The sequence below is a fragment of the Myxine glutinosa genome, chromosome 9 (assembly GCF_964187855.1).
Source record: "Myxine glutinosa chromosome 9, kmMyxGlut1.1, whole genome shotgun sequence".
NCBI classification, from domain to species: Eukaryota; Metazoa; Chordata; class Myxini; order Myxiniformes; family Myxinidae; genus Myxine; species Myxine glutinosa.
The window spans coordinates 19,027,055-19,044,380 of NC_136269.1; the positions used below are offsets into that span (position 1 = coordinate 19,027,055).

The following is a 17,326-nucleotide window of genomic DNA, read 5'->3' on the forward strand; positions in this document are numbered from 1 at the left end:
CCTTGGTCCAAGTGCAGTCAAGAGGGAGCATGAAGCAATCAACAAGATCAAGGCTGCGATACTGAGTCACGGGAATCCATTTGACACTGAAGGTGACAAGCTGCACAATGTGATAACGAATGCTTACATCCCAGACGAGTATGTACCACAGATCTTGAACATTGATGTCACTGGTCAGAAGTTGTATGAAGACTACGTGTCGGAGCGTATCAATGGAGATGTTAGCCTCTGGGCACCAGTCAAGAAGGAGAACAACAAGATGTTCACGTCTGGGAACAAGAGAACCACAGTGAAACTCAGAGACAGGACTGTGGATCTGAAGGAGACTAAGGAACTGTACGGAAGGCTCATGGTCCTTGCCAAGTCAAACAGAGACATCAACCAGAAATATGCCATCGGAAATTACGAGTTCACTGTGACACCAAGAGCACTGTTCGCTCCAGACGGGACAATTCTTCCATGCACTGACAAGTCGAAGTTAATTCATCTCCTCGACAAGTTAGCAAGAGCAGAAATTCACCCCGAAGATCAGCAGCAGACACCAGCTGCAAGTGTTCTACAAGAAGATCCAATGGACACAAGAACTATGGCATCCACATCTAGTAAACCTACAAGTCGGAAGATTGCACTGGTGGATGGGATGGTACTTGTGCATAAGCTGACAAAGAAACCAGCCACTGTAGTGAAAGTCAACGATCTGGGTGAATGCTTCAATGACAGACTCATGTCTCTAACAAAAGATTGTGATGAGATCATACTAGTCTTTGACATGTACAAAAACGATTCTCTGAAGAGTGTGCTACCAGGGCTTAAAGAAGGCAAGGAAAGGATGCAGTACAGTATCAAGTCAGAGATGACACCAACATCAAACACATCCCAATGAGCAGATTCCTTTCTCATGACAAAACAAAGGCTGATCTGACTGACTATCTGGCAGCGAAAACTCTAGAATACAACAGTCACTCATCCAAGTTGATCATCACGTCTGCTTCATGGCGTACTAGGAGCAACAGTGACCTGCTCTTCGAGGACAACAACCATGAAGAAGCTGACACCCTGTTGATCCACCAGGCCGTGCTGGCATCCCAGCGAAACCCACATGATGCGCAGTTGGTGTTCTTCTCTCCCGACACAGATGTCCTGGTACTAGTCATAGCAAACTATGACCTACTGCTGAGGAATACATCCATTTCCATGGCCTCTGGAATACTTCAAATAGAGCCACTGTGGACAGCTCTAGGGGTCGAAAGAGCAAAGGCGTTGCCAGCCTTTCATGCTTTCACAGGGGCAGACAACACTGGGAGGTTCTCTCGAATAGGCAAAGCAACCTGGCTGCATGTCTACCTCAAAGCAAGTGAAGATGTCATAGACACCGTGCGAATGCTTTCAGATGCAACTGAAGTGACGGAGGACATGTTGTCCACACTAGCTAACTTTGTATGTGCTGCTTACTCTCCAAATGGCATCCACATCGACAGCATCCCCGAACTACGATGGTATCTCTTTTGCAAACACATGGCAGAAAGTGACAGGCTTCCTCCTACTCTTGGAGCTCTCAAGCAGCACATCCTTAGAGTCCATATCCAAGCCAGAGTGTGGGGTCAGGCAAGCATTGCTCAACAGGATCCTCAGCTGAATCCCCTGCAAAACGGCTTTTACAAAGACACGGATGGACAAGTGAAACCAACCACAACTGAGGAGCCTCCAGCCCCCAAGGCCATCATTCAAATGGTTAGATGTCAGTGCAAAACAGACTGTTCTTCATCTAGATGTTCCTGCAGAACAAACAACTTGGCTTGTACAGACCTTTGTCAGTATGACATCCAGTGCCAAAATGATGAGGACTCTCAAGATGTGATGAACGAAAGCGATGATGAGGATGATGATGACTTTACTCAATGATGAATCAAAGCTCTGTGCTCTTTAGAAGGTGAGTTACATCAGTTTTACGGCAGCCAGTTTGAAAAATCCAAGATGGCCGCCACATAGGAGCTCTATGGTCATGTCTAGCTTATCGAACTTGTTACCATTGGATTCGGGGCCCTTGAAAATGTATGTTTAGCCGTTAGAATCAAAGCTTTATGTTGTTTAGAAGCTGAGATATTGAGAAACATCAATTTTACAGTGGCCAGTTTGAAAAATCCAAGATGGCCGCCACATAGGAGCTCTATGGTCATGTCTAGCTTATCGAACTTGTTACCATTGGATTCGGGGCCCTTGAAAATGTATGTTTAGCCGTTAGAATCAAAGCTCTATGTTATTTAGAAGCTGAGATATTGAGAAAAATTAGTTCTGCGGCGGCAATTTTGAAAATCCAAGATGGCCGCCATACAGGAGTCTGTGCAAATAGCAACATTGGTTTTCTGACTGACTATACAATATAGTTTCCAAAAATATATAGTTTTCCAAATCCCCCAAAAATTCCAACGAAATTACATAGTGAACCTGACTACATGGTTCTCGACTTATGGTATACCATATATATATATATGTAGATGCGCACACACACACACACACACACACACACACACACACACACACACACACACACACACACACACACACACACACACAATAGAAAGTCTACACACCCTTTAAAATTTTCACCTTTTGTTCCCTTATAGCCTGAAATTAAAATGCATTCAATCAGGCTTTTTCCACCTTTATTTACACATTGTAACCCACAACTTCCAAGTGAACAATAAATTCTACAAATTTCAAAAAATTAATTAAGAACACAAACGAGAAGTGTGTGTGTGTGTGTGTGTGTGTGTGTGTGTGTGTGTGTGTGTGTGTGTGTGTGTGTGTGTGTGCGTGTGTGTGTGTGCGTGTGTGTGTGTGTGTGTGTGTGTGTGTGTGTGTATGTGTGTGTGTGTGTGTGTGTGTGTGTGTGTCACGGGACGGAATGACGTTACAAAACGAACATGCGACCCTTTACTAATGCTTGCACTGTATTCTCATGCACATGTGAGCAGTGTGTTTCTGTGTGTGTGTCTTTCTATATTTGTCCATCTGTGTCTATATGCATTTATTTTTATTTGTGTATATATATATCTTTATGTCTGTCTTATCTATATATCTGTGTATTTATTTATCTACCTTTCTGTCTGTTGTAAGAATAAAGAAAGAAGAACCGCCTTTAGAGGCCATTTTTCCGCACACAGCGGGGGTTGGCCTTTTTTGGGCACCGTGGTCCCCTTTTTGAAGCAATGTTTTACGGCCGGATGCCCTTCCTGCCGCCAACCCTGTTAGTCGCCTCTTGCGACACACAGGGAATTTCCAGTTAACTGGTACTCAATTTTCCGACCCAGAAGGATGACAGGCTGAGTCAACCCCCCCTGGTGTTAATTCAGCGATCGACCGGGATTCAAAACCAGGGTCCTAGGATCCCAAGCCAGCACCCTAACCGCTAAGCCAACACCAGGCTCCTGTCTGTTGTAATAAAGCCCTTGTGTAATGTCTGTGTTATACATTTTTGTATTATATGTCTATCTAGATCTGTCTGATGTAAGAATGTACTTTTGCTTTATGAGGGGGAGGACAGGAGGTTGGGTTTTTTTGGGGGGTGGGGGGGGGGGGAGAAGGTGAGCGTTAGTTTGTGGTGGGGATGGGGTGGAGGAGTTGAGGAATTGTTTGGGAGGGGATTTGAAGGCTTGGAGTACGGATGGCAGGAGCGGGATTGAAGCCTTCGGGTTAGGAGGGGAAGGTCTAGGACTTGGAGTTTGGGATGTGTGGTTGATGATTTGGGATTTGGGAGGAGGACTTTTAAGAAGAACGGAGTATTGAAGACTTGAAGCCACATTTTACATTATGCCCAATTTCCACGGTTCCCTGTCATTATACTGTCAAAGGACATTCCTGTCAAACTGCCTAAATATTCCACACTCTAATGGGAACTAATTCCCCTGGAACAGCCCTGTGGAACCAGGCTAGTATGTATGCTACTTTATATATATATATATATATATATATATATATATATATATATATATATATATATATATATATATATATATATATATATATATATATATATATATATATATATACATATACATATATATATGTATGTACGTACATACATACATACATACATACATACATACATACATACATACATACATACATACATACATACATCATTTTAAAGCCATTTTCCCTGCTAGAGTGGGGGTTAGCCTTGCGGTCCCCATGACAATCTTCTCCATTCTATATATATATATATATATATATATATATATATATATATATATATATATATATATATATATATATATATATATATATATATATATATATATATATTATCTGTGCAGTGTCTGTGTTGTCACTTAACTACTCCCTCAAACTTTTGTGAAATCGTACCAAACTTCTGGTTTGCACCTATCTCTCCCGTCGGTATGTCCCAAGGGTATTGTTTTTGAAAAAAATTCCAAATTTCTTTTTTTTGGGGGGTGGGGGAATTTTTTTGGGAAAAATTGTTTTTTTTCAACTTAAGTTTTCAACTTCAATTGTTTATCAAACGTAATATCACGTATATTACAAATACATTTGTGCATTGTGTTTGTTTGAATTATGATTGGTGTAAACCATGACAAAACAGCAACTCAGGTACAGTAATTTATCTATATATCTACATATCTGGGCAGTGTCTGTTGTCACTGAAGTACTCCCTGAAGCTTTTGTTTCCGTGGTTGTGGTGTTTTTAATAACGTGGTGGTGGTTTTGAATCATGTGGTGGTGAGGTATTTTGAATTATGTGGTGGTGAGGTGTTTTTAAATCACGTGGTGGTGAGGTGTTTTTAAATCACGTGGTGGTGAGGTGTTTTTAAATCACGTGGTGGTGAGGTGTTTTTAAATCACGTGGTGGTGAGGTGTTTTTAAATCACGTGGTGGTGAGTTGTTTTGAATTATGCGATGGTGAGGTGTTTTGAATTATGTGGTGGTGAGGTGTTTTGGATTACGTGGTGGTGAGTTGTTTTGAATTACGCGATGGTGAGGTGTTTTAAATTAAGTGGTGGTGGTGAGATGTTTTTAAATCACGTGGTGGTGAGGTGGTTTGAATTACGTGGTGGTGAGGTGTTTTTAATTATGTGGTGGTGAGGTGTTTTGAATTATGTGGTGGTGAGGTGTTTTGAATGATGTGGTAGTGAGGTGTTTTAAATTACTTGGTGGTGAGGTGTTTTAAATTAGGTGGGGTGAGGTGTTTTAAATTACGTGGGCGTGAGGTGTTTTAAATTACGTGGTGGTGAGGTGTTTTGAATTACGTTGTGGTGGGGTGTTTTGAATTACGTGGTTGTGGGGTGTTTTGAATTACGTGGTGGTGAGGTGTTTTGAATTATGTGGTGGTGAGGTGTTTTTAATTACGTGGTGGTGTGTTTTGAATTACGTGGTGGTGAGGTGTTTTGAATTATGTGGTGGTGAGGTGTTTTTAATTACGTGGTGGTGTGTTTTGAATTACGTGGTGGTGAGGTGTTTTGAATTACATGGTGGTGAGGTGTTTTGAATTACGTGGTGGTGAGGTGTTTTGAGTTACGTGGTGGTGAGGTGTTTTGAATTACGTGGTGGTGAGGTGTTTTGAATTACGTGGTGGTGTGTTTTGAATTACGTGGTGGTGAGGTGTTTTAAATTACTTGGTGAGGTTTTAAATTACTTGGTGGTGAGGTGTTTTGAATTACTTGGTGGTGAGGTGTTTTGAATTACGTGGTGGTGAGGTGTTTTAAATTACTTGGTGGTGAGGTGTTTTGAATTACGTGGTGGTGAGGTATTTTGAATTACGTGGTGGTGGGGTGTTTTGAATTACGTGGTGGTGAGGTGTTTTGAATTACTTGGTGGTGAGGTGTTTTGAATTACGTGGTGGTGAGGTGTAATCGTCCCAAACTTCCAGTTTACACCTACTCCTCCCGTATGTATGTGCTGAGGGGTTCTTTTTTGAATTATATGTATATTTTCAACCTAAATCTTCAACCTAAATTGCCTATAAAAATGTAATATATCACAAACACGACAAATACATTTGTGCAAAATAATTGTTTGTATTATGATTGGTGTAAATCACAACACAGCAACTCAGGTACAGTCATTATCCGCAGCTAAAATAAGCCCCTTCCTCAGTAACGGGTGAGGCGAGCGCATCGAGCCGAGCCAAGCTCGTATATATATACACAAAGAATTAAGTTAAGCACCCCCCCCCCCCGTTTTTTTACAACCTCGCACATTACAAGTTTGTTGTCGTCAAAACAGTGTAATATACCCATGATATTGCTATATTTTCTGGAGAAGTGATATTATGGTCACATAAAAACATAACAATCATGCCGTTTTCAATATTTTATTCTGAATAATTTAAGGTGAAATTTTTTGGGAATTTTAGGCATATTTGCACCTCAATTTAAGTATGGAGCTATAGGTCCATCACGGACAGTGTGGATGACGTTTATGTTTTCTAACGTACAGTCATTGTTCTGAGAAGACCTCTAGCGATCTTTGCGTCAATAACGTGTGTAGGACCCACGTGATCGGCTCACTGACTCAACCCTACGTCTCATAGACCCTGTAAGCCGTCGTATGCGTTGCTGTGGCAGGTTGTTCCATTCCCGATGTAATGCACGTTCCAATTCTTCCAGATTGGCTATTGGAGGGACCATCTTCGCAATTTGTCGTCCCAACATGTCCCAAACGTGCTCGAGGGGGTTCAGGTCAGGACTGTACGCAGGCCAGGGGATGGTTGTCACAGCACCTTGCTCCAGCAAGGCTCGGACGCGTCTCGCACGGTGAGGCCTGGCGTTGTCATCCATGAAGATGGGTCTGCTGGCGAGGGTGTGGTCATTGAAGTGCGGGATTACGGTGGTATTCAGGATTTCCTCGGCATATCGCTCTCCGTTGAGGTTACCTCGCACAGTTATCAGGTCCAACTTACAGTCATGGGAGAAGCATAACCAGACCAGAATCGAGCCACCACCAAAGGGTACCGTTGGTTGAATGTTTTTAGGTGCATACGCGGTGTTTTTGTGGCGCCACACCCGAACACGCCCATCTGTCACGTACAGCAAGAACCGGCTTTCATCCGACCAATGAACTCGCCTCCAAGACCGGATGTTCCATCCACGTCGCGCTAGGCACCATGCCAAACGCTCCCTCTGATGTCGTTCGAGTAGCCTTGGACGCTTGATCACTCGTCTTGACCTTAAACCGGCCGATTTCAGGCGGTTCCTCACGGTACGGTGACATAGCCTTCTGTTGGGCAGCCAGTTGTCCTTCAGGAAATGGCTCGAGGCGAAGGGATATCGTCGCACCAGTCTCAAAAGCGCTCTATCTTGGCGGACTGTTGTCACGCGAGGTCTTCCAGACCTTGGGCGGTCCTTCACCGCATCCGTTTCCTGGTGTTTCTGCACCAACCGACTGATCACCGAATGGTGGTAACCAAACGTTCGAGCTACAGCTTTTCTGGACATTCCGGACTCGATCATGCCTATTATCCGCCATCGTTCTCCGTCCGACAACCGTCTACGAGCCACCATTACGAGAAAATGACCATGTAACCCCCACACGAGCTCAGGCGTGACTTGCAATAACCCGTGATGATAGTGCATTTACAGAAAATCACGACCACGTGGATGATAACACGTGCTGCACGAGCGATGGGCGTCACAGATGAGTGCACTCATCTGCATTTCATCAATGGATAATTGCTAATGTCATACCAATCATTATTTGATCTCACATACCTTAGAATATATGCCAATGTATACATATACACAAAGAATATATATTAGGGGGTGCTTACCTTAATTCGTTGTGTAGGGGTGCTTAACTTAATTCTTTGTGTATATATATATGTCCACCACAACAACTCTATAAACAGCAGAATCTTCTAAAATGTAAACATCCCACTTTTGTAGTAACATTCAACACATGGTCACTTTGCACACCGGAAAACATTAACGAAACTGTTGCACACGTGGAAAAGTTCGGCATCAGAAAATGTCCAATTGAGATCGACCCGACGACGACGACGACGACGACATATATATAAATATATACACACATATATTCCGTTTTGTATTGATGTATTTATTTTGTATGCAATGATGATGCTCATGTATCATGATGAGCTGGAAAATGCGTGAGTGAAGCATTTTGTAAACTGTCATTTATTGAAGTGATTCAACATTTACTATATTTTATGAAAATTGAAAGACTGCATTTGTGTGTTGCCTGAACATTTGTGTGATTATTTTAATCTTGTGTACTGACTTTTGTCACCTCTGAAGATAAGTTTAGTTGTGAGATTGTGAACTTGTTGAAGTCTTAAACGTGTTTTAATTGTACCCTCCCCGTGCCTCCTCTTTTCTGATTTTCCTTTTCAGCTTTTTCGAGAAGTTAAAATCATGAAAACTTTGAACCACCCGAATATCGGTAAGTGCATTTGCACGTAAATTCGATGATATATTGCATATGTAAAATGTGATTATCCAAACAGAAGTACTGGACTTCCCAACTTATCATGTACTTACATGATCACATGGCATGGGATGATGCATAGTACCGGCCTTGCGTCCCCGTCATGTACTCACTGTGCCGGTGACATGTTGAATGGGATGATATAAATGTTTTGTTTCAGATGGCAATGAAATGCATTTGGACAGCAGTGCAATATTATTATTATTATTATTATTATTGTTATAGTAATAATCATAAATAACAATAATAATAATGATGTTGATATAATGAACAAAGTTCACATCTCTCACCATTCAGATACACCCTTGTCTTGTGCTCTCAGTTTACACACATCATCATATGCCACAAACGATCTCACTTTTAAATCACGATTTACTCCTTCAATTTCTTAATAAGCTCATCTTCTCATACTATTTATTTATTCACCTCGATCTGTTGGAATGACCGAAAGTTTTTCCGATGTCTTGATTACCTTGTCATGCCCATATATCCTGATATCGGATCAGGGTGTCTTCATTTCTCCCAAGCAATTGTACCCAGGGATAACTAATCTTTTCCCACTCTGCAGCATCCGATGCATGTCAAATATCGTGCGAGTATGTCCGGTACGTGTACACACTCTTACACGATCATTAGTTACATGTCGGTGTGGTATTTGGGTTTTTTCTTTTTCACAAACATGGACATTGACAATGTATGTGTTATTTGGTGAAAAATAGTTTTTTTTTCTTTTTTCTTTTTTAATCCTCATGTTTTACCTGATTCCCAAAAGTATAACTCTCCACAAAGGTGAGGTTTGGACTGGTACCTGAGTGGTGCCTGTCTGAAGAATAATTAGTTCAGTGTCAAAAATCTAACAGTTAGTTTTGCATGTACGTACACCAATTTTGCAGCATGGGCAATATAATAGTAAGTTAGTTTTTATTAACCTAAAAAACGTACAAGGTCATACTCCAGAGTTTGATTTTATTAACCACTCATTTTGATGATTTTAATCTGTCCACGGTTGCCCAACAACCCGTTGGGCTTTAGAATTATCTATGGCTGGCGGCCTCAGGTTCGGAGGTCAGGGCGAAGAGCCGAGGGGTTCCATCGTGGTAACATTTCCATGCTGGTCTCCAAAGCCAGTCGCTGACTGGGCATCCTCCGTCGTGCGAAGTCCTTCCTTGGCACACCTGAGCTCCTCACCACATACAAGGCTTTCATCCGCAGCTCAATGGAGTACTGCTCTCCCCTCTGGGCTGGTGCTCCTGCCTCACACCTAGCTCGTCTTCACGCTGTTGAAACCAAAGCGTTCAGAATCATTGGAATCTCCCGCGATGACGCTATCTCCGAGGGCCTTTCACTTACTCACCACAGACAGGTTGGTGGTCTTTCCGTCTTCTACCGACTCCTCTCCGGCCTTGCTCCCCCAGCTCTCTCTGAGCTCTGTCCCCCAAATATTCCTAGAGGTCGCACAAGATCTGCCTGCAACCCTCTTATGGTTAAACTGCCAAAATCAAGACTCTCTGCTCACCTTCACTCCTTCATTCCTCTCTTCTCCCGCCTCTGGAACAAACTCCCTCACTCTCTTCAATCCCACTCCTCCCTCCAGGTCTTTAAAACGGCTGTTCACCACCATCTCTTATCTTCCCCAATCCAAAACCTTGATCTTTTCTACCCCCGCTAATTTCACCCCAAATCCACTTTTTTGAGGTGCCGACTTCTTTCCTGGAAGTCAGTCCTTGGTGTCCTTGCGTTTTATGCCTATCCGGCCTCCCCCCAGGCCCTCTCCCTCCCTCACATCTCCCGATGTCCCTGCTCTCAAATGTTGTTTGTGTGCTTCCTCCCCTTCTCTCCCCATCTTGTCGACCGCTCCCCTTTTTATATACTTTGTTTGCTTGTTTGTTTGATTTGTTTGTTTGATAAATTTTAGCTCTTTCACGAGCCTCGACTCTGTATACAAAAAAAAAAAAAAAAAACCCCGACCCCGGTCCCGTAACAGTATCATTAGCCCCCGTTACACTTGGTCAGAAACGGAGGCTTATGGATTGGGCCTCGTCCATCCATCCGTCCATCCATCCATCTATCCATCCGCAACCATATCCCAGAGATGTATGAACCGATTTTGTTCATACTTGGCACAAAGACAACACATGATGTTATACATACGTATGCACATCATTTTGTTTCACTATGCGACCAAAGATGGCCGACTGGCGGCCATTGTAGTGGTTTAAAAAACCCCAATGTTGAACACATCCTCGACCATTTCTTGGTTATATGCATTTTTACCGATGTCGTTCAAACTCGGCACACAGATAATAAATGATGGCTTACATATGCACATCATTTTGTTTTGAGATCAGATCCAAGATGGTTGACAGGTGGCCATTTTTTTGCTTAAACGTGTCCCAATCATTTATCGGACATGCATGGACCGATTTGGTTTAAGCTTGGCACAGAGACCATGCATGAGAGTTTACATATGCAGAAGATTTTGTTTTGTAATCCGACCAACGATGGCCGACTCTAACCAGATGATCTCGCCTCGAACCCCGTACAGCAAATTTACCAAAATCATGGGGACTATGACATTTTATGTTTTTCTCCTTCTTGTGTTTAAAGTGGACAGTAGGGATTAATAAATATTCCTTAATAAGTTATCATTATGTTTCGTGTCGTCGTAGGTTTCACCCGTAGAACAACACAATGGGCACATTCGTGTTTATTTTCTGCCGTGACACCCTCCGGCTAACTGGTGCACTCGCTGCGGTGTCTCGAGGCGGACCCGTAACAGATGCCACACTTGATCTTGCTCTAGATGGTACACTTGATCTTGCTCTTGATGGTACACTTGATCTTGCTCTCAATGGTATACTTGATCTTGCTCTCAATGTTTCAATGGTACACTTGATCTTGCTCTCAATGTTTCAATGGTACACTTGATCTTTCTCTCAATGGTATACTTGATCTTGCTCTCAATGGTACACTTGATCTTGCTCTTGATGGTACACTTGATCCTGCTCTAGATGGTGCACTTGATCCTACTCTAGATGGTACACTTGATCTTGCTCTCAATGGTACACTTGATCTTGCTCTAGATGGTACACTTGATCTTGCTCTAGATGGTACACTTGATCTTGCTCTAGATTGTACACTTGATCTTGCTCTTGATGGTACACTTGATCCTGCTCTAGATGGTACACTTGATCTTGCTTTCAATCGTACACTTGATCTTGCTTTCAATCGTACACTTGATCTTGCTCTTGATGGTACACTTGATCCTGCTTTAGATGGTACACTTGATCTTGCTCTAGATGGTACACTTGATCTTGTTCTAGATGGTACACTTGATCTTGCTCTAGATGGTACACTTGATCCTGCTCTAGATGGTACACTTGATCTTGCTCTCAATGGTACACTTGTTCTTGCTCTTGATGGTACACTTGATCCTGCTCTAGATGGTGCACTTGATCCTACTCTAGATGGTACACTTGATCTTGCTCTCAATGGTGCACTTGATCCTGCTCTAGATGGTACACTTGATTTTGCTCTTGATGGTACAACATCTTGCTCTTGATGGTACACTTGGTCCTGCTCTAGATGGTACACTTGATCTTGCTCTCCATGGTACACTTGATCTTGCTCTCCATGGTACACTTGATCTTGCTCTTGATGGCGCTTATTAGACTAGAAGAGTATCTCGCCTGGAGCACTGATCAACCACAGACTCGAGCGTGGCATAAAATGTCTCGTTTTCAGTGAGATCACTTGCCTCAGTTGGTGCACATACACAGACCAGGGAGCTGACACCCAGAGAGTGACGAATCTTCAGTCTCACCATATGCTAGTTGACCGGCATTATCGCAATTATCATAGGAGTCAGCTTATTGGACTCAAGCTACAGCAACTCCTTGGGCATGGCAACCATCAGCGTGACCAGACCAGTATGAGGTGTAACCACCTGCCATGATCTCATCACTATCCAGTCTACAAACCTCAGAAAGTGATGCAATGCTGATGTTGAAACGCTGGAGCTCAGATGACAGCAGAGACATGTGATCATCCTCTTAGTGAGGATATTCCAGGCATCCACCCAAAAGGATCACCTCGGGTTGACTAGATGAAACCACTGTCTGGTGGATGACACCTCAGCACCACCCCAACACAACCACCACAACCCAACCCAGAAAGGTTTCCCCATGGTTTTTCTCCTATCATCAAAGAATGGGGATCCCAAAGGCTTTGCCCCAATCCCAGCATCCGGTTAGCTGTCCTGTGAAGGCTAACTGCACAGGAGGTACTCCCACGGAGTGGGCTTTTCTTAGTTTTATTGTTATTTTGTGTATGTTGCGGAATGAAGTGTTTTAAGGTGGCCGGAGTGCAAATCCTGCCAACAACCTCCTATAAAGAGGTACCCCAACTGCAGGAGGATGTCTGCTGACACAGTTTGGCACCAGATATGAATGGCCATTGGCTCACGAGGAGCCCCTCCACTTTGACAAGTTTTGTTTTTAATCTTGCTGGGTGTTCATGTTCATACACCCTCCACACCCGGAAACCTGGTAGAGTAGACGGTTTAGTCACCGACATCCTGACCATGGAACAGGTTAGTACAGGTTTACATGGTGCCTGTGGCAAGTCACAGACCTGATTTGGCCTGACCTGACAATAATGCACACGAGGCTCCCAAGGATGATTATATGATACGGCATATGATGCAAGATTGCAAATGGTTGATGGAAAACAAGAAACTGGGTTGTATTAGTAAATGGTCACATCACAGGATGCAAGGTAATAACTGGTTGAGTTTGTCATGTTTTACTGTGTTTTGTTTTTATGAGAGGATGACTTGGATGAGTCTTTGAAACCATTATGATCGCACAATTGGCCATCAGCTGAAGCTCCAGAAGTGGCTTTAAAATGAGTTCCGTTCCACCATCTGGGAGACTACCATTCTTTGAAGGTTTTGATTGTTGATAATGTGCCTGACCTTGTGCTAAAAGCTTGACTTCAAAATCCTGCCAGTATTTTTGTGACAGACAGGGAAAGTTGGTTGAGTGTGGCAAAGAGTGCTCATTTTAGAGCTATCAGGTTCAGGCCTTCATTGCGTCGTCCTTGGGATTTTCCAGGAATGAGTTTTGGTAAGCTTCAAGACATCTAAGGGAACTCTACCTACGCAAAATTTAGTGAGTCCAGGTTTCCCACATTAGGCATGAGCAGAATGTGTATTTTACTAAATTGATCTATTTATCGTTGTCCGGGACCAACTACACGGCACCATAACGTTTTTTGGAAACACTGCCAGCATTGTAAGTTTCTTTACTCTCACATATGTACATGAGGACTCTGTAAGCAGAAGCTCATGATGCTAGGATTCATATCCACTGTGTGAGGGCCTTGTCGATTACACTAGATTCACCCAAATCATGGTTCCAGTACCGACCTCACGCAGTCATGAAATCGTCCTGGGTGAGCTGCCGGCTTGGAAACTTGGTTGGCTTCGAGACATCGAAGGAAACTTTGCATACTCGAAACAAGAAAGAGCAATCAGAGATTGCTGACCCTCTTCACCAGGATGTGTTTGTGTGGTGTATTTTATGTGGTGTTCATTAGCTGGGCACTTTTTTTTTTTTTTTGACGATGTAGATTCATGTTCAATCCAATATGGCTGCCGAACTACATGACCGATAACATCGTCAATGTAAGTCTCCCATACAATTTTTGTGTCAATCATGCTCAAGAAATTTCAAACTGATCGGATAAAGCGGTCTACGTGTCTAATTATGACGTCATAATGAAGACACCGATATCATCATGAAGATATGTTGTTCCCCATGGGGAGAACATGACAATGAGTCATGTTTTAATTTTTTCCATGAACCGTTTTCTGAGATATAGAGGTGCAATTTTTTGGGATTTGTTTTTCCAAGATGGTGCCCATACCATGTGACCTATGATGTCATAATCATTTTAAAAATCTACAGGAGGAGGTGCTCCTATGGTAAAAAAAATTTCATGCCAATCGGACCAACGTTTGCAGAGAAAAGCATGCTCGCATTCTGTGCGGACAAACACAAACAAACGGACCCAAATGCAATATCCTCTCCTCTGGCGAATGCAATATCCTCTCCTGGAACTCCATCGAATCCCTCAGCAATGACAAAGCCTTCTTTTTTATTTTGCCATGAAAAACACTGGTGGTGTCACATCCAATGAGCACATGAAGGCCAACCAAAGCTTTCAAAACGCCCTCTCCTAATGAATGAGTGAGCATGTCCACGTCAATGATACACATTCAGTTATTCACACCAGTGGAGAACAAGAGACTGTAGATTAGACTGAGGGATACAGAGATTACCGCAACATTTGAGTTGGGACTGTGGATAATGACAGTGCCGAAATGGCTGCTAGCATGCCTCACGTGTGCTGTAAGTCCGCCTCTTTGTTTTAACATTTCAGTTCTTCAATCATTTTCACAGTTGTTGTCGAACCTTGAATATCCATTTGGTGGCAGAGTGAGCCTTGTGATGAACACACAAATGTCATTTTGCACGACTAGGTCCATGGATGTCCACTGATGGTACAAAAACTCAAACAAATCCTCTTTATTCATCCTGTTTGTGATAGTCAGGTTCACTATGTTTTTTCGTTCAAAATTTTGGTAGATTAGCAAAACTATACATTTTTGGAATATTCAGAGCATGAGGAATCCAAAAATTAATGTTTACATTTGCGTAGACACCTTTGCGAAAATGACACTCAGGACAGTGATGAAGATCTGTAAAAGCATATTCCTGAACGGTATAGACCTCGTAGATCCTGTGTATAGGACTTATAGTTCAATCTGATACTACCTATAACTTCCTATAACAACCTATAACTTCAAAGGACTTGCAATATCATGTATTATGTAATACAGTTATATCACAAATATAAAGACAATGGTTTTCAATTACCTTTGTTTGTTGCTTTTCTATAATCCTGAGCACTATTTTGAGGCCTTTATTGGATTCCTTCCAGAAAATATAGGATTAGCATATTTAATTAAGTCTCTAGGTTGACTAGAAGCCGAGATCGCGCAAAATATGTATTTTATGGTGGCCATTTTCAAAATCCAAAATGGCGGCCATGCAGGTGTCTGTGCAAATGCCAACATTGATTTTCAGATTCTCCATGCTCTGAAGATTCCAAAAATGTATAGTTTTGCTAATCTACCAAAATTTTGAACGAAATTCTATTTGTTAACATAGTGAACCTGACTATGAGACATTTTTTTCCATTGACTGAGGAGCTACTGATTCTCGTTCAGGATGCAAATCGTTTGGCCCGTTCCATCACCACGACAAGCTCTCTCGTTCTTGATACTTATCTCTGGATAATTGTCGGTGACCAACTCCATGCGGTTGCTGTGAAACGTCTTAGCGAGGTCCAGAACTTGTCTGAGTACACCTTCAGACAAAGTGTGAAAGGTATCATGAATGACTGAACATTACACATTTGGTGGATTAGACCCATGCCATCGATGACCAGTGCACACTTTTCAGGCAAATCCGATAATAAGCAGTTCGGTGACAGGCTCTCAACCGCATCAAGGGGAGCTACTTTGTTAGTCTTCGCCAAGCATCCATCAACCGTGGCAAGTGGCATGTTCACAGGAGATAGAGAATAACACAAAACCGAGGGTAGGTCGAGCCCTCCATTCTGAGCAATGATAAACATCCTTGTGAGAAATCGAGTCATTTTGTAGCACTACCCCCTCCCCAGATGTAGTCATAGAGTTGGATGCATCCGTGAATGTCTTCAACTTGTTCGCTTTGATAGTGGCAAATAAAGTGTGTGATTGACTCGTTTGTATGCAGCACGACTCATTTGTATACAGCTATCTCGATTGTACACAGTTGACTTTCTCATACAGTCACGGCACGACTCTTGAACATAACACGACTCCACTACACAGCATGACTTGGTTGTATACAGTTGAATCTCTCATGCACAGCATGACTCTTGAATACAAAACAACTCTCCTCTACAAAACAAAACGGTCATCGAGACAACACTACTCTCCTCCGCACGACACAACTCTCCTCCGCACGACACAAGTCTCCTCCGCACGACCCAAGTCTCCTCCACGCAACGCAAGTCTCCGCTCAACGCAAGAGTCCTCCGCGCAACGCAAGAGTCCTCCGCGCAACGCAAGAGTCCACCGCGCAACGCAAGAGTCCTCCGCGCAACGCAAGAGTCCTCCGCGCGACGCAAGTCTCCTCCGCACGACCCAAGTCTCCTCCACGCAACGCAAGTCTCCTCCGTGCAACGCAAGTCTCCCCTCAACGCAAGAGTCCACCGCGCAACGCAAGAGTCCTCCGCACAACGCAAGAGTCCACCGCGCAACGCAAGAGTCCTCCGCGCAACGCAAGAGTCCTCCGCGCAATGCAAGTCTCCTCCGCACGACCCAAGTCTCCTCCACGCAACGCAAGTCTCCTCCGTGCAACGCAAGTCTCCGCTCAACGCAAGAGTCCACCGCGCAACGAAAGAGTCCTCCGCGCAACGCAAGAGTCCTCCGCGCAACGCAAGAGTCCTCCGCGCAACGCAAGAGTCCTCCGCGCAACGCAAGAGTCCTCCGCGCAACGCAAGAGTCCTCCGCGCAACGCAAGAGTCCTCCGCGCAACGCAAGAGTCCTCCGCGCAACGCAAGAGTCCTCCGCGCAACGCAAGAGTCCTCCGCGCAACGCAAGAGTCCTCCGCGCAACGCAAGAGTCCTCCGCGCAACGCAAGAGTCCTCCGCGCAACGCAAGAGTCCTCCGCGCAACGCAAGAGTCCTCCGCGCAACGCAAGAGTCCTCCGCGCAACGCAAGAGTCCTCCGCGCAACGCAAGAGTCCTC

At 43.6% G+C, this 17,326-nt stretch overlaps 1 protein-coding gene across 8 annotated transcripts in view; it reads left to right on the plus strand.

Moving 5' to 3' along the window:
- Nucleotides 1-17,326, plus strand: part of LOC137435598 (MAP/microtubule affinity-regulating kinase 3) — a 174,721-nt gene that overhangs the window by 40,159 nt on the left and 117,236 nt on the right. For all 8 annotated transcript variants that reach the window (XM_078784145.1, XM_078784146.1, XM_078784147.1 and 5 more), the window contains exon 4: nt 8,370-8,418. In XM_078784145.1, the coding sequence (XP_078640271.1) occupies nt 8,370-8,418 (49 nt within the window). The remainder of the gene's footprint in view (nt 1-8,369; nt 8,419-17,326) is intronic.